Here is a 17568-nt window from a genome sequence, read left to right on the forward strand (position 1 = left end):
AATAACTCCTAAACTATTCGACCGATCTCAATGAAATCTTTTGTAATAGATCCGTTGAAGCTCAAGGAAGGTTTACATATATAATTTATATGGCAAAACAACGTTTTTCAGGTCAGCTAGTGTACTATAAATCTCAATTTGCGGCAGTCACTATAATATTATTAACTAACAACACAATATATACAGCGCGATTATCATTCTATACTGATTGTGAAATAGGCGTTTAAATTTATTATTACTACAACGAGATTTATGTGAATTCTGCAGTAGCAAATAGTACTAATAGGTACTAATAGGTATTTATGATAAAAAGCGTTGGTATTGTCTCGTATCGAGGAAGCACATAAGCGTTTTTTCTAGCCTTAATATCTAAGTAACGTTTTGCTTCGAACGCAACATACTTTACACCTATTTCTATTACGTAATTACTCGTATTATTTTAACACGACAAGTCACTGTCATTAGTAGTTATTACCATACAATGCGAGCGAGAGGGAAGAACATACAGCAAGACAAAAGGTACCGAAGGAAATCTATTCTTACTGTGACTTATCTTCATTAGCAAGTCGTAAACAGTCAGCCACGCTTGGCATTACTCCTTAGTCCTTAGTATTTTAAATGTTAAGCCACTAGCTAATGTATACATCTAAGTCTATGGGTATTACATAAATATATTATTATTTTTATAGAAAACCGAACTAAAAACGATAAGTAGATGAAAATTATATAAATTAACAAAAAAATTATTTTGTAAATAGACAAATGGAATAATTTTATCAAATTAATGTATTGTAATCGGTACTCGATAATCTACGAAGTTTGAACGAAATGTAGCCGTTTAAAGTGGGTCAAAAGCGCGCTCAAATGAATCGGTTACAAACAAACATACATACAGGTGAAGCTAATAAAAGGCGTGTAAAAATTATCTTACAAGAGTATACTCGTAATAGTCAAAGGTATTTTCGTACAAGACTATACTGAGGCCAGGTAGGTAGGTATTCGTATATGGCTCAGAAAGTAGACTGCTGACTAAAAATTAATATGAGCTCTTTCTGATGATTTTCGTGCTATCGGCAGTCCTCAGAAGAGTTGATCAATAAGTGAAGCACACGATGACATTGCGCGGGGCAGGTCATGTTAGCTGAATGGAAGAGTACCCAAGAGGTTCTAAGGCTCCGTTCATACTGCAGTGTGACGCAATTTGTATGAAGCTTCATAGTGGCTTTCATTATGTCACGTGCAGCCGTTTGCGTTTTTGGACACGCTCGACTGGCCCAAATTTCTGACCGACGGAAAGTGAACCGCATGAATTAGAGCTAGTTGGACAAAAGTGAATTCAAAGAATCTTTTAATTGATGGTCACTTGTCACTATTGACTACCCAGGAATCATTAATCCAGGTAATAATTACGGTAAACATTACATAACATTGAGACACACGCAATTGGAATTTGGTGATATGGTTACATTTTTACAAATATAATTTTTCATAGCTATAATAATTAGAATGCACAAAAAGTGTTTTTGTCCACCTTGCATGTTCTAGGCGAATCACTGTGCGAAACTCCCGCCTGGTCGCGTGTGCCGGTCGGCGCGAGGGTCATTGCTGCATTGTGAGCATTCACTATCGGACGAGTACGTAGAATTATGATGACGAATGACAATTGCTACACGAGAACCCGTGAGAGAAGTTGAAAAAACCCAGTGCCCAGTACTCTGTGCACGGCAGGATCACTTGGCGTTGCGTAGAGACGTCGCTTCATTGCGAGTCTTCAACCGCGTTTATCACGGGGAGTGTTCCGAAGAGCTGTTTCACCTGATTCCTGCCGCCGAATTCCACCTTTGCACGACACGCCACAAGTTAGGATATCATCCCCACCATCTGGATGTATGGCGGTCCTCCACTGTGCGCTTTTCAAGGAGCTTTCTTCCACGTACTACAGAGCTGTGGAATGAGCTTCCTTCTGCAGTGTTTCCGGGACGATACGACATGGCTACCTTCAAAAAAAGCGCATACACCTTCTTTAAAGGCCAGCAACGGTCCTGTGATTCCTCTGGTGTTGCATGATGATGTGGGCGGGGGTGATCAGTTAACAGCAGGTGAATCTCCAATTGTCTCATAGGTAATCTGCGGGATTTCTTTAAGAAGCCGCCTAGCAGTAGCCACATTATATTCGTTGACGGCAGTTGAAGGCCGCCCTTAACAAAATTCGTCATGTAAAGAAACCCGACCTCTCTCAAATTCTGGAAACCATCGCCTCATGCTGCTCAAGCAAGGTGCTTCTCTCCCAAAAGCATTTTGAAGACGAGCGGCACAGTCTTGTGAGAGAGCACATTTAAAATCATAAAAAATCATCGCTCGCAAATCTTTTCGAGTTAATTCCAATTTTTTTTTGCTTACGTAGAACTTTGATGGGTGATAAAAAAGAATTGAAGAGATGATTTCCCGCCAATTGTTTTTTCATTACTAAGAAGGTTGCAACGTTTCAAAAAATATAACATTCCAAATTCGAATAGTTCCGATTAGCTAGAAATGCAAAACTTTTAGTGTGCCACATGTATTAGCTATGGAGTGACTGAGCCATTCTTTCTGAAAAAGGTAACAAGGTATCAAAACATCGGCACAAGTGTACCAAGATACCATTCTTGAGAAGGTAGTGAAGCCCCCTTAACAACACCATGTTCTTACCAAGGTTGGTAAGAACATGGTGTTGGTTGACCATTCTTGGTTATTACCAAGAATGTTCCTTCCAGCAAGACTCGGCGCCAGGTTATAAAGCTCGGTTTAAACAGTCTTGGTTTGAAACAAACGTTCGGACTTCATCAGAGCTGAAGATTGGCCGTCGTCTAGTCCCGATCTTAATCCGCTGGATTTTGATTTATGGTCAGTTTTAGAGAGTATGGCTTCCTCTTAATGCCTAGATAATTTGGAGTCACTAAAACCATCCGTACGATTAGCAGTGAAGAATTTTCCCATGGAAAGAGTGCGTGCTACTATTGATAACTGAGGGCCTACCATCAATTTTTAATAAGCAATGCGAATCCGATGCAGTTCAGTTTAGGTACCTAAACTGAATCACTAAAATTCTTACCATGAAGTGCCTTTTACTGAATAGCGTTTGGATCGCTTATGAAGAATGAACGAAATAAAATTGCGTTTCGAAACCTAAAATGATATGATTTTAGCGGTTTTTTTGCGTAGAAAATACTAAAAATACATTTTAAAATTGCGCAATCGCGTGAAATTATAAACCATTAAGCCCTTTTTTATATTTATTAAATAATAAAATAGTAATATAAATAAATATAGTTCTTTGAATTACAAATTAAATGTTTGTTTTTGTGTTTTCGTAAAAATAACGAGATAAGAACGCACCTCCATTGATGTTTGATTTGACAGGACCACAGAGTACATTTTTTTTTAATTCGTTCTTGCGAACAGGCTATAGCCCGGGCCCTTACTGCCTCGTCTTTAGTATTTTCATTTTTGGTATTTATTTTCAGTATTTTGTTTTACAAAAAATACCAATAAAGTATTCTCATCTCATCTTTAATCAATTAAATTTTTCTTTTCTATGTTTTCACTATTTTTTAAAAGTTATTAACAACTCGATTCACTTTCTTCTAAGGAAGTAGCAACTTTTTTCGAATCGGTCACTTTGACAAATAAGCTATCCAGTTTAGGTTGAAATAACACCTCATGGTACGAATGAATGAACGAACTAAATCAGTTTGCGATTCAGTTGATATCATTTTTGACATTGAATTGACATCATTGCGATTTAATCAGTTGATTTGACGTCAACCTAAATTAGATAGCTCTAATCACATCATAGTACGAAATAGCAATGCAGTTCATTTTAGGTTGTCAATTGAATCGCAATAAGAGTTCATGGTAGGTCCGCTGGCCTCAACGTTTAAAGGACTGTATTTGCAGCAAATGGGGAACTCTTGGAATACGCTTTTTGTATTTTAAATTGTTTTATATTTATGTATTAAACTAACACACTGTAAAAGTAATAAATGTTATTTTCAATAGAATATTTTTTTCTTTGTTTCAGTATTTATGGCAAGACTAGGTATATATGAGTATATTGATACAGTCCTCCCACGGCTATACCACATGGAGGGGAAGTAATCCTAACCCTAAATTGTATTGTAGATTGATTGTAAATTGTAGATGTAACATTTTACTGAAAGAAGACTTTATTTTAATTAAAAAAATAATTAAATCTGCGTTCATAGATTTTTAAATAATGACCTAGTTGGATCGGCAATCGAATATGATAATGTAAGTTGTATGTCCTTAGCGCAATGTCAGCTTTTCATTTATCAATTTTTTTTTAACATCAAATGTTAAAATTCACGGTCTTCTTTTAATTTCTGATGCTATGTTCATCATCGTCATCATTTCAGCCGGAAGACGTCCACTGCTGGACAAAGGCTTCCCCCAAAGAACGCATGACGATCGGTCTTGCGCTGCCAACCTATTCCGGCGATCTTGACCAGATCGTTTTGGGTTATTTAAGAATCCTGAGCGGCACAATGTTGCAATGGACGTATCAATCAATGGCAGGGCGTATCAATTTCCATCAGCTGAACGTCATGCTCGTCTCGTCCTTTTTTTCATAGAAAAAAAAACGTTCTTATGATTGGATTATAATACGAGGTGTTATTTGAAGAAATGTCTAGAGTAAAGGGTTTTGATCGTCGGCCCATTTGTCTAATATTTATGCTTATCTGAGATAGCACGCGAGAGTCTAACGGCCGTTTTCAATAACCTATCTATGCTTAGTTTAACTTACTAGAAGTAGACAAATCTATCCTTTTACGCCCACTTACATTTCAATAACCTATCGACATAAATGATTGGACTATAACTATATGGACATAACTATGGATAGATAAGATCTAGTCATTAAACGGTGATAGCTATTTATATACGTTATTACGTATCTCTATTTACGGATACAACTCAATCAATTCAAAACGGCCATAAGTTGGATTGTATTACTTTGTGGAGTGGACTACCCCTTCATGTGTAGGTATAGGCGTGGGACGCCCTGCTTATATACTTTTACCTCTTTCATTGACAGCGTGCCCACACAGTAAAGGCCACGCGGAGACCTATTTTCGGAGTTGAATTAGGTACTATACCTAATTATAAACAATAGAGGTACAGTTCTGGTAGTCCCTTCTCTCTCTTCTTAAATATTACCTAACAGTGTTAAAGTTGTTAACGAAAAACGAAATAGGTACTTTCTTTTTTTTCATCTTAATTTATTAATGCTTACTTGAAGAAGATGCTTTTGCTCGTATTTAGGACCTCTATCAAGAATTAACACGTATTTGAATTTGTTGGCTAGCCAGGACAGTTATAAATAGGTAGGATAAATATACATTATTATAAAAACTAAAAACTTGATCTTATATATTATTGAACTAAATCTATATTATTGTTTTAATTTAAAATACATTACAATTTAATTAACTCATTTAAAAGTAATAAAACATTACCTATGATTGACATCTTCTGCGACGAATATGTAATTAACGTGTGTCATAGATACCATGAAGAGCGGCAGACATATTAATAGGTACTGCACTATTTGATATTTTCCAAAATTGTTAAACTGTCCGTTAAAATCATAGGCTAATTCACTCTCACCCTTCCCCGCGTTCATTTTAAATACGCGGCAAACTTTACGAAAACCTTATCGATATTTATAACGCGCACGAGTTTAATCGACCGTCTTATATGATCGCTATGATAAGACTACTAACTTGTATATTATATATCTAATATTGACGACGCGAAACAACAGTGGCGTAACCCTTTAAGCTTTACTTAACAGCAAAGTTAAAAATAGAAAACAAAATGTAAAATTTAATAATATAACTATTTATTGGACATTTAATGATCTACTAACCACGAAGCTTTTTTCAAGTTACGACCATCGCCTAATAGACCAGGGTCGATAATTTTTGAAACCAAAAAGAATTACAGTAGGATGAAACCCATTGGTAAAAGACGAGAATATAACAAAAATTAAGGGAAAAATAAATTACGGGCGATCTGAGGTCGGGAAGTGGAAAAGGGGGGGTGTTTTAGGGTAAAAAACGGTTTATCTCGATTTCCTATGGCAAAAAGTTAATTGGCAAAGTTGTGGGTAATAAAGAGATCTACAACTTTTGTAATTGCACTTTTTTCACATAACCTCAAAATTTAGGTGAAAAATTCAAAAAACCAAGTTTTTGGTTTTTTATTTATATCTATTTAAAAAAAAAAACTACGAAATTTAGTAAAAACTTACCTTATTATGTCCCAAATCCACTGTAATTTATTTGATTTAAAATATTTATTTTTTCGCCTTATTTTAACTTAATATCAAAAAAGGACCCTAATTTCTAAATTCTGACGTCAAAATATCAGCTTTTTTCAAAAAGTTTGGAGGCTTTTTGTTCGTTGAAATATCTACTTTCTGATGGTGTAAAAAAAAAATATAAATTACAATTGTAAATGTTCGGAAAATTTAAGTCCAACAAAAGGTAGTTCATAAAGAATTCACACCTGTTATTAAGTAGCAGCAAAAATATGGATTATAAAATCAATAAAATTGAAATAAAAGGTAAATTTAACACTGAATCATTATCCTTTTTACATTTATAAATAGATGTGATATTCATTTTGAATTATGATCATTAAGTATTGGACAATTATACCTAACGAATTTGCTGCTTTTAAAAAGGTCATAATTCCTTTCTGTTTTCAAATAAATAGTGATTAAAAAACATGATTTTTATAGAAAACTGAACTAAAAATATTGGTTCATTATAAAAACGTGTTGTTTTAACCATTAACTATTATTTGTATTGTTGAATTAAAAATTCTCTTTGGTATTCGAACATTTCCTAATCTAATATATAAAATTCTCATGTCGCGGTGTTTGTAGTTAAACTCCTTCGAAACGGCTTGACCGATTCTCATGAAATTTTGAGTGCATATTGGGTAGGTCTGAGAATCGGACAACATCTATTTTTCATCCCCCTAAATGTTAAGGGTGGTCCACGCCATTTTTTTTTAATTTTTTGGCATTTTTTTTTAATTTGTTTGATTATGAGTCAGCTTTTAAAAATACATACAACTTCATACCCATCTACGATCAACAGTTACTTTTGTATCGCGATTTTAATATCGGCAATACAACGTTTGCTGGGTCAGCTAGTATTAGATAATTGTTTAAAGGTAATGGTTGACATTTATACCTGCCTTATAGTTAGATGATAGATGAAAATTATTTAAATTATTAATTATATAAAGAAACAAAAATATTTTTTTTTTATTGAAAAATGGAATAATTTTATCAAATTAATGTATTTTCATCGGTTCTGTTCATGTTTGACCGAAATCTCGCCGTTTAAAGTGGTTCAAAAACGCACCCAAATGAGTCGGTTACAAACTCTTCAAAAGTTACGTTAGCACGTTCGCAGTGGCTAGAACTTGTGCCATAACATATACTTACACATACGAGCACTTAAACATACATACGCATTACACATACATAATAATAAGAAAGAAAGAAAAATATTTATTATTATTATTATTATTATTATTATTATTAAACACACACACACATAACAAAAATGAAAAAATTTTAAAGTATAAGAAAAAATATATATATAAATGTGTTTAAAAAAGGAGTCACCACAAAGGAGCATGTGTTGCAACACAAATGTATTGCAACGCTGATCTTCTGTGGCCCCCGCGTGACATATTACTTCAAGGGGGACCTCGCCTGAATAAAATTGACTTTACTAATTAACATAAAAAACAGTTACTACTAAACTTAAAAACTAGAACAAAACATACAGTTCATAAAAGTAATTACAAATAAGAACAAAATCATAGTCATAACAAATAATAAAATAAAACAAAATTAAAAGCTTCTAGTCTATTTGAACGCAATAATCTCAATTAAATGTCGAAAGCTATATCGAATATACAAATAATATTATACTTTGAAAAAGTTTTATGGAGAAATTATTGTTTTAAATCTGAAAAACAGTTGCTCCACGAATAAATAGTAGCAAATATAATCAATCAAACACCTTGATTAACTAGAATATACTTATCAATCATCTGCATCTATTTTAGGGACTCGCTTAACTTAGTTCCTGTTTGAATGTCGAATTACAAATAGGTACCCTGCATTTCCCGACCCGTGCCTTAAAATAGGATCATTGTGAACACACATTTATACTGTAATTATAAATAGCAAAAATAAACTTTGGAAAGAATGTCAAATTAGTGCCAAGGGAAACTTACTAATTTTAGTTTTAGGCTGAGATGTATAGAGCGTACTTTGCTTAGACTTTTCTTACGTAAGTAAAGTCTGAACAAAGTCTAAGTCTATACATCTCAGCCTTAGATAATTTATACGTTTACATAGAGCTTCTTGCTGTTAGGCAATGCATGACAACAGGCCAATCTTATTACTCTAGTGTGCATGACACCTAAAAAGGCATAAAAGGCATGTTTGTAACTTTGTCTTGGTGTGCATGCGTTTGCTCAAAATAGAGGCTTATAGTCTGCTATTTGCACTGGTCAGTAATTGTTTTGTGTGAAAAAAATAAATAAATTGGGCTATCGTCTATGGACAGCCGATTAAATATAGGATTTTGAAAAATTCCAGCCGAAGTTGGAAGTGTTATCAGAGGGCCAGGAATTAATAATTCTAAAAGTTTGAAGCAAATAGTACGAGTATATTACGCAACTAGGGAGAAAAGTGGGTGATTCTCACCCGCGGAATATTAACAATCGCGGGTGGCAATGTCCTTCTTATTTCATGTGGTGCGTATACGATTTCTGTTTACTTTTTTCCCTCGTATCAGGGACTAAAAGACAGCTAACGTCAAATCATTTTACTTGATATTAACTTGTTTTTCCTAGTCTCAAGCAAATGTTATGCAATAGCTAAAAGTTGCGTCTTATCGTAAGAGCGTAGATTACAGCGTGATCCAAAATAGCGTTACGTAAGTAGATCTCATATTAGCATACCTCAAATTCAAATATTTTTATTCAAAATGTGACATCACTTATTGAAAGTCAAAAACTACCACCCATTCCAAAATGAATGCCTCAGACCTGAGAAGAATGGGCGCAAAAAACTCAACGGGCTTTTTTTTTCATCGAAAAAATATGTTTTTCTTACTTAGACCAAGAGCCGAACGCAAAAAAGTTGTTTGTTATTGTTAATATACTTCCTTAATTTCGGGCAAACTCACAGTAAGAGAACGTGTGCAAGTCTAGTTTGCGTCAAGTTCTGTTCAAGCTCGTTTGTACATTCCTACCTATTTAAATAGTTCCTAATTTTAAGGAAAACTGAACTACGTTGACTACAGTGCTGGATTAAACAAGCGCGGGGCCCGTAGCAAATTCTTCCAAAGAGACCTCTATCTATATTAGATATAGTCGCTTACCGAGTGTTAAACGTGATTGTCTAACTAGCAAAAGTTGTAAAGTTTCACGTAAGTATTTGTGAAATCAAGTAAATTCAATATAATATACCAAATTTATTATCTAATAGTAATTATTTTCACTCAAAAAATTGCGCTCAGGAAGAAGGGCGTAGGCTTAAATATGCAGGCCCCTTTCACACTAGAACCGTAGTAATTGCTACGCTGTTAACCCAGCACTGGGTAATGTCAAGGTATGTAACGTCGTAGATTTAAAAAAAAGGTATGTGTGTGTAACCTTTACGCGCGATTCAAGTAAAACTTAATAATAATTAACTTTTGGAGTAATTTACAGTTACATAAATATATTAAATTATATATACATTAAATGAAGCCGTTTTACCAACTAAGCACTCACGTATTACTGAAGAGTTAGCGTAGAGTTAACTTAAGAGTTAGAAAAGGAACATTGTTAGATTTTTTTCTCGGATACGCTGACGACATAACTACATCTTTGAGCAAAGTTGGCATTTTCTCTACTTAAATAATAAAAAATGCCTTTATTAATATATGTTAATATTATTTTACCAAGTGAGATTTTATATATTTTACAAAGAATGCTATAATGTTATGTTTTGATATTGTTATTCATCAGAAAATAAACACTTACTTTACATGTCAAGTTAATATTAGGTTCTTGATTTTCTCATTTATTCTTATTGATGAAAGAGTAAAATGTTCCTGTGATTCCGCCATTTTATTTAACAGACTATTATTTTCATTTAGTATTCAATTTATAATTTAATACTACTAATCACACATTTTAAAATTTTCACTCTTTAAATAAAATAATTGATAATAAGAAATTGAAGGTTGAATTATTATTAGCACATATCAATATGGTGTTGTTATTTAATTTTAACAAATATGGCTGTATGGGCTCGAACCCTTTGCCTGTCCTAATAATGGACGAAGAAACCAAAAACAAATTAGCTAATGACGTAGAAAATTTCTGAAATCTTATATATTATATACTGCAATGGTAGTAATAAATAAACAAATTATACACCTGGAGATTTAAAAAAAATATTACTGAACAATTTGAAATATTTTAAAACCATTAAATTATAATGGCTTAAAAAGTTATCGTGAGCTTTACTTCCGTCAGAAAAAAATTTGAAAGAGTTACCCCCAAGTCGCGCCTAAAAAAGTTTTACTTCAATATTAACACAGCCAAAGAGTACACAACGTACATTGCTAAGGTCAAACAATGCCATAGAGTTTACTATATGGTATGGTTTGAAGTTTGCGTCTCCGAGTTTCTCTCTTTGTAATTTGTTTATGTTGAGTATTTGTCAAGTAACGGGAGAGCGCACGAACGTACGTCAGTGAAACTAGCAAGTCGGTAACACACTGATTTATTGTCAGATGTATCGTAGCGATCAACGCCGGGTCGCAGCCCGCACACATTGATACATCTATGCAACATCCCTTCCCCTTAAATTAAGAAAAATAATTAAACTTTCATCCTAATAACTAACTACTTATCTATTACAAATATCTGGCGAAGGTGACAAGAAAATCGGACTTATTGCCCGTCGCCTATGAGGAGTGGCGGCGGCGTGGTAGCCAGTGCGCGGTGGTGTCTCCGGGCAATCTACCGGTCTCTCTGCTTGCCCAGGCTCCAATGCCAACTCTCCTTCCCTTCCTGGTTGTGAGACAGTATCGCCATGGACTTCAGCAGGTGATACGTCTGGTATGACGTCGGGATCCCACGTGTGATCGTCGCTTGCCACCAAAGACATTCGTGTTCTGTTCTGATCGATATGTCTGGTTATTTCACAGTCCAAATTTGCCACATATACCACATACATAACCCGTCCAATTTTCTTTTTTATAATTCCTTCAATCCCCGAGAATTTTTGAGTATCACTATTTTTCGTTATCCAATCATTATCATTTTCTTTAAAGTCTTCACATTGGACACCTTTGTAATTTTTGCCTGTGAACACTGTTTACGGTCGACGAGAGTTTTGGCACAACTGGGTTTATTGGTCCAGCCTTGAGCGTAACGTGCGCCCAAATACTAATTCCGCTGGCGAAAGATCAGTGGTACTGTGCTTAGAATTACGGTAATGAAACAAAAATTTATTAATTTTCTCGTCTAGATTTTTTTTATTAAACCACTCTAAAATAATACCCCTTAACCCCTTATTTTACAATTTTTACGAGACTCTCCGCCTGGCCATTGCTGGCTGGATGATAAACTAGACTTAGAACATGTTCAATATCGTTACGTTTACAAAAATCATTAAATTCTATCGAAGTAAAAGAGGTGAGCGTTGTTGAGTCCAAATCGTGACATCATCTCATACAATTTATTTATAACAGCCCTCAAATTATATATCGAGGACATGTCGTAATATTCTACCCATTTACTGTACGCGTCTACAATGATGAAAAACATATAATTATGAAACGGACCCAAGAAATCCACATGAATCCGGTAAAACGTATGCGGCGGTAGCGGCCAAGGTGCGATTGTGGCGGTGCAGCGCGTAGCACACGTACGTACGTCAGTGAAACTAGCAAGTCGGTTTAACACACTGATTTATTGTCAGCAGCTGTATCGTAGCGATAAACGTCGGGTCGCAGCCCGCACACATAGATACATCTATACAACAGTTTACATCTTTGAATATTAACACTACAGAAGTTACGTCGGTAACTTCATTACAAATAGAAACGATAAGCGATATACAACTAAGGCTGAGATAGAACGAGACAAAGCTATTGATCTTGCATCTCTATCGCATTTTTTTATTTGGTCCAATGTCAACTTTGGGTCAAATAAACAAAGATCTGTCATGTCATCGAATTTGCGAATAGTATTTTTGTGATTTTATTGTTTTGAAACATATTTGGTGTGAGATACGGATGCCTTTCAACTTATAAAAGTTAAGGCCATGGTTGGGTGTTGTGTATCTGGTTGCCAAAGCCGTAGTGAATGTAAAAATCCAGGAGATACGTTCCCCACGTAAGTATTGCTTTTCACCCAACGTTTTCAATAATAATAATATTGACACACTTTTTACACAAATTATCTTGCCCCAAGTTAAGCATATATAGCCTGTGTTATGGGTTACAAGACAATGATATATTTAATACAATATACTTACTTAAACATACATAAATTCATATAAACATACATAAATACATTTAAACATCCATGACTCGGAAACAAAAATCCATATTCATCATATAAATGAATGCACCGAGATTCGAACCCGGGACCTCTAGCTTAGTAGGTAGGGTCGCTAACCACTCGGCTATACAGGTCGTCAATATAATTTGTATCAAGCTCGTATCAAATAAATTTTATATGAAATATTCGTTACAAAGTTGATCAATAGTTACCTATTTTTAGTAAATTTATTGTAATCAAAATAAACAAAACAGTGACAACAAAATTGTTGCCATAACATAGATATGTCTTACCCAAGTTTTGGGGTTAATATTCTAAGGTTTCCATGCTGTCCCTGTTGTCATCTGATATTCTGTTTGTTGTCATTTGTCAGTCAAACTGTTCTGTGTTTGTCAAATATCGATATAGCTACAATTTTTTTTGCCAGCCTGGCGCAACTCTCCAATAAACTCGAATATGTATGGCATTGCACTTAAAATAATGGCGGCAAACGCTGTCTCGCTCTAACATTATATTCGACTCTTTTGTTTGTTTTGGTTTGAGTGTCATATGACATGTCATTCATTCAAAATAAAAGTGACTATTAAAAATTTTTGTTACAAATTTTCGTTTTCTTTTACTTTATTTTTGTATTATTCAGGGTTATGTGCTTGATTATTATTTATAGAATAAATGCGTAAGATTTTCTGAGCTGTACCATGTAATACAAAATTGTGTAAAATATGTGGTTTAAAATCTGGTTGGTCAGATGGGAGTAAGAGAATTTTCATGGCTACATTATTTTTGGATAAAGAAAGGTAAGCACTTATCAACAAATAATAAGCTAATAAAGAATGCTTAGAGTTATTTAAAGTGATAGAGTATTGATTTCATTCATCTAGATTTTACACTTTTTTATCGACTGTCGATATTTTATTTTAAATTATTATTAAATTTATTTTTACTTATTTAATTTTTATGGTATCTATATTTTTGATTTATAAGTTTATTGATCTTAAAATAGTTTATAAGCTTATTAACCTTTACAATCTTTTTTATTATATTATATTGTGGTTATTTTATTTATTCTTGAGTGCTCCCTAACACTTTAATTGTATTTAATTATTTTGAGTAGTGTGAGGATGTTTACGGTGTAAAATACTAAATTTTGAAGTTAAATTTAAAATATGTGACAATCCAGTTTATAGAATCCTTATTTCATCGAGTAATATTAGTATTAATATTTCAATATTGTGTTTCGAGTGTCATGGTGTCAGTGAGCGGTTGTCTCCGTAAAAGTTGAAATCAAAAGATAAGTAAAAATTATAAATCAAGTCTGTTTTACATTAGTTTTATAATGAAGTTTAGTATCGATACTTCAAATACAGGCGTTACTTCACAGAAATTAACCGTTTCATCCGGCACTAAATACCTTTGAACTCCGAGTGCAATCTTCGACGTTTCATTAGGGTTTCATTAGATTACTGTTACAACAAGGTGATATTGATAACTATCATAATAATTAAACAAACACAACAAACACAAGGGCTATTCATTACAACGTGAAATCAACAGTGACGGTATTATTTAACTAAATTCAACCATTGTGATTTTTGCGCTCAAAGACACTAAGTAAATTTGTGTTGGTGTAAAATAACTTGCGTCGGTAGTTCAAAATCCGTGCTTAATCTTTATGACGTCTGAGCCTATATTTGACGTGGGCTTGTAGCTTGTCACTTCACACATTTCAACCTGGTTATTAATTATTGAATAGCTTTGTTGTTTGACATCGGACTAACGTGTTGATGATTACGGTTCGAATCTTATGTTTTTTTTTTTTTTTTTTTTTCATTTTTGTAGATATAACGTGTTTTTATTTATATGTTTTGGCCAATTTTAATTTTATTGTTGTTTATTTCATTGGAATTTTATTTGAATCCTTACAGGTACATAATTTATTTTGTATTTTAATTTTTATTAAGGCTTTTTTTGTAAATAATTGATTGTCCTTTTACATATAATTGATTGAGCATAGATCATAATATTTTCCTATTGTAAATAATATTATAGCAGGATGTATACCAGATCAAAACGAAGGAATATCTGCGCAACATGCACACACACTATAAAAGTGAAAGAATATTTGGAATGTACTAATTGCAATAACACGTTTGACTTAAAATGTGCTAGCATTACTTTAAAAAGATACAATTCAATGTCGACCGATAAGAGACTCAAATGGAAATGTCATAAATGTAGGAAAAGCTCTACACAGGAAATAAAAAATCTTTCAAATACTGAACAGCTGACACAAAGTATCTCGTTCGATAAAACCTTGTTTATCATTTGTATCTACAGGACACCTGATTCTGATGTAAGTATATTCTTTGAAAAACTAAGAACCGTGCTTCAGAAATACTGTAAAAAGAATAAAAAAATTATTATATCAGGAGATTTTAATATTAATACACTGAATTGTAATAAAATCTCTCAACAGTTAAAGCAAATCGTGCAAAACTTTAACTTTAGATTACACATTAATCTACCAACGAGAAATAGCACATGCATTGATCATATAATAAGTAATATTGATGGCGCTATAGGTTCTTTACATAATTACGATATTTCTGACCATAACACAGCACAAATTCTAAGTTTCGAAAGTGTTAACATTAAAAATAAAATATCTATGTTTATGTACAAACGTAATTATAGTAATTATAATATTGAGATATTCAAAAATTACCTAAAAAGCTTGTCGTTCAATGAAGTCTATGAAGAAAAAAATTTCAATAACGCTTTTAGCAAATTTCATTCCTTAGTAACTCTATTATATAGACTTTGTTTTCCGAGAATAAAAATTAAAAATATGGAATCCAATGGAAAGCCCAAATGGATAACTAAAGGTATTCGAATAAGCTGTAAAATAAAAAGAGTATTAAGATATAGAAAATGTAGAAAAAAAGACGATAGCAATAAGAATAATTATTTGAAATATGCAAGAACACTTAAATATTGTATTGCCACATCAAAAAAATTGAGTAATACCCATTATGTAGCAAACAGTAAAAACATATGCTATGCGACGTGGAGAATTATTAAAAATGAAACAAAAAGTAACAATAGTGACACTTGTATAGAATCAGTTATAGTAAATAATAATGAGATTAATAATACTAAAGATATAGCAAACAGTTTTAATGATTATTGGATAAATTTGACTAACAGCAGTGATAAATGTCTGACAAAGCGAAAGTTGAAACCTTGTATAAATCAAAATAAAACTGGAAGTAGTATTTTTCTCAATCCAGTAACGGAAAACGAAACATTAAAAATAATACAATTGTTGAGGAATACTAAAGCAGTAGGCTATGATGAAATTCTCACAAAAATTATTAAAATATGCAAAGATGAACTAGTACCAGTTATAACATACCTAATCAATTTGTCGTTTGAAACTGGTGAATTCCCAGACGCACTAAAATTATCGGTGGTCAAGCCACTACATAAAAAAGACGATAAAAAACAACTTAATAACTACCGCCCAATCGCACTCGTATCTATTTTTTCAAAAGTCTTTGAGAAAGCAATGTATGGTCGTTTAACAATTTTTTTTACAAAAAATAATATAATAAACAAGCAACAATTTGGCTTTCAAAAAAACAAGTCGACAACATTAGCTGCATTTAAACTGGTTAACAAAATAGCAGAAAATATAGATTCAAAAAAACCAACGTGTGTAATATTTTTTGATATGAGCAAGGCTTTTGACTTCGTATCACACACCATCTTGTTGGATAAGTTGGAGCAAAATGGCGTTAGAGGACCAGCTCTTAACTGGATGGAGTCCTACTTAAAAGACCGTAAGCAATGTGTGGAGATCAATTCTATCGACGAAAAGGCTACCATAATTGCCCAACAATCAAACTTTAAATTAAATAGATTTGGTGTTCCGCAAGGAAGCGTCCTTGGACCATTATTATTTTTAATTTATATTAATGACCTGCCTAGTGTGACAAAAAATGACTGTTATTTATTTGCCGATGATATATCAATAATTATGACATGTAATAATAAAAATGAGATTGATATTTACGAAAGTGAAATTAATAATGAAATTAATACAGTGGTAAATTGGCTAGAGGATAATAATCTTCAAGTTAATATTAAAAAAACCTCATTTATGCAATTTAGTTTAAGTAACCGCTCTAATAACTATAGCCTTAAGATAAATTATACAAATACCCAAATAGAAGAAGCTTTGCATGTTCAATTTTTAGGAGTACTTCTAGATAAAAATCTAAAATGGAAAGAGCATGTAGACATGGTATGCCAAAAAATTGATAGATATGTTTATGTGTTATACAGATTGCGTAAAACGGCTTTACAAAGTACAGTCCTGGCAGCTTATCATGGTTATGTCGCATCAGTACTTCGATATGGACTAATCTTGTGGGGAAACTCTAGCGAGGCTAATAGGGCTTTCATGGCCCAAAAGAGATGCTTAAGAGCTATGACAGGAGCTTTTTACTTAGATTCGTGTGAACCACTGTTTAAAGAATTACGTATTCTTCCATTTCCCTGTATGTATATATACGAAATATGTATCTTTGTCAAACAACATGACCATTTATTTACAAAAGCAAGAGATATTTATCCGAGAAATACAAGAAACGGTGACAGACTGGTGATTGCACACAAATTTCATAATGCATCCTACGGAAAATGTAGCTATGTCATGTGTATAAAAATATTTAATAAACTCCCTCCAAGCTTACGCGTATTACCCGTCCAACGATTTAAAAAGGATCTTTTTACATGGCTTATAGATAAATGTTTTTATTCCATAAATGAAATGTTGACACATTAGGTTAAATTAAATTGACTTTAAAATATATATTAATTCTAGTCTTTAAATAATGACATTTA

General features: G+C 33.0%; 1 protein-coding gene across 1 annotated transcript in view; it reads right to left on the reverse strand.

The window, feature by feature from the left end:
* The window catches only part of LOC126975207 (organic cation transporter protein-like), a 40154-nt gene extending 34393 nt beyond the window's left edge, over window positions 1–5761 (reverse strand). The window contains exon 1 of the mRNA XM_050822990.1: window positions 5517–5761. Coding sequence (XP_050678947.1) covers window positions 5517–5683 — 167 coding nt within the window. The 5' untranslated portion in view covers window positions 5684–5761. The remainder of the gene's footprint in view (window positions 1–5516) is intronic.
* Between the last annotated feature and the right edge of the window lie 11807 nt (window positions 5762–17568).

The sequence above is a fragment of the Leptidea sinapis genome, chromosome 35 (assembly GCF_905404315.1).
Source record: "Leptidea sinapis chromosome 35, ilLepSina1.1, whole genome shotgun sequence".
Taxonomy (NCBI): domain Eukaryota; kingdom Metazoa; phylum Arthropoda; class Insecta; order Lepidoptera; family Pieridae; genus Leptidea; species Leptidea sinapis.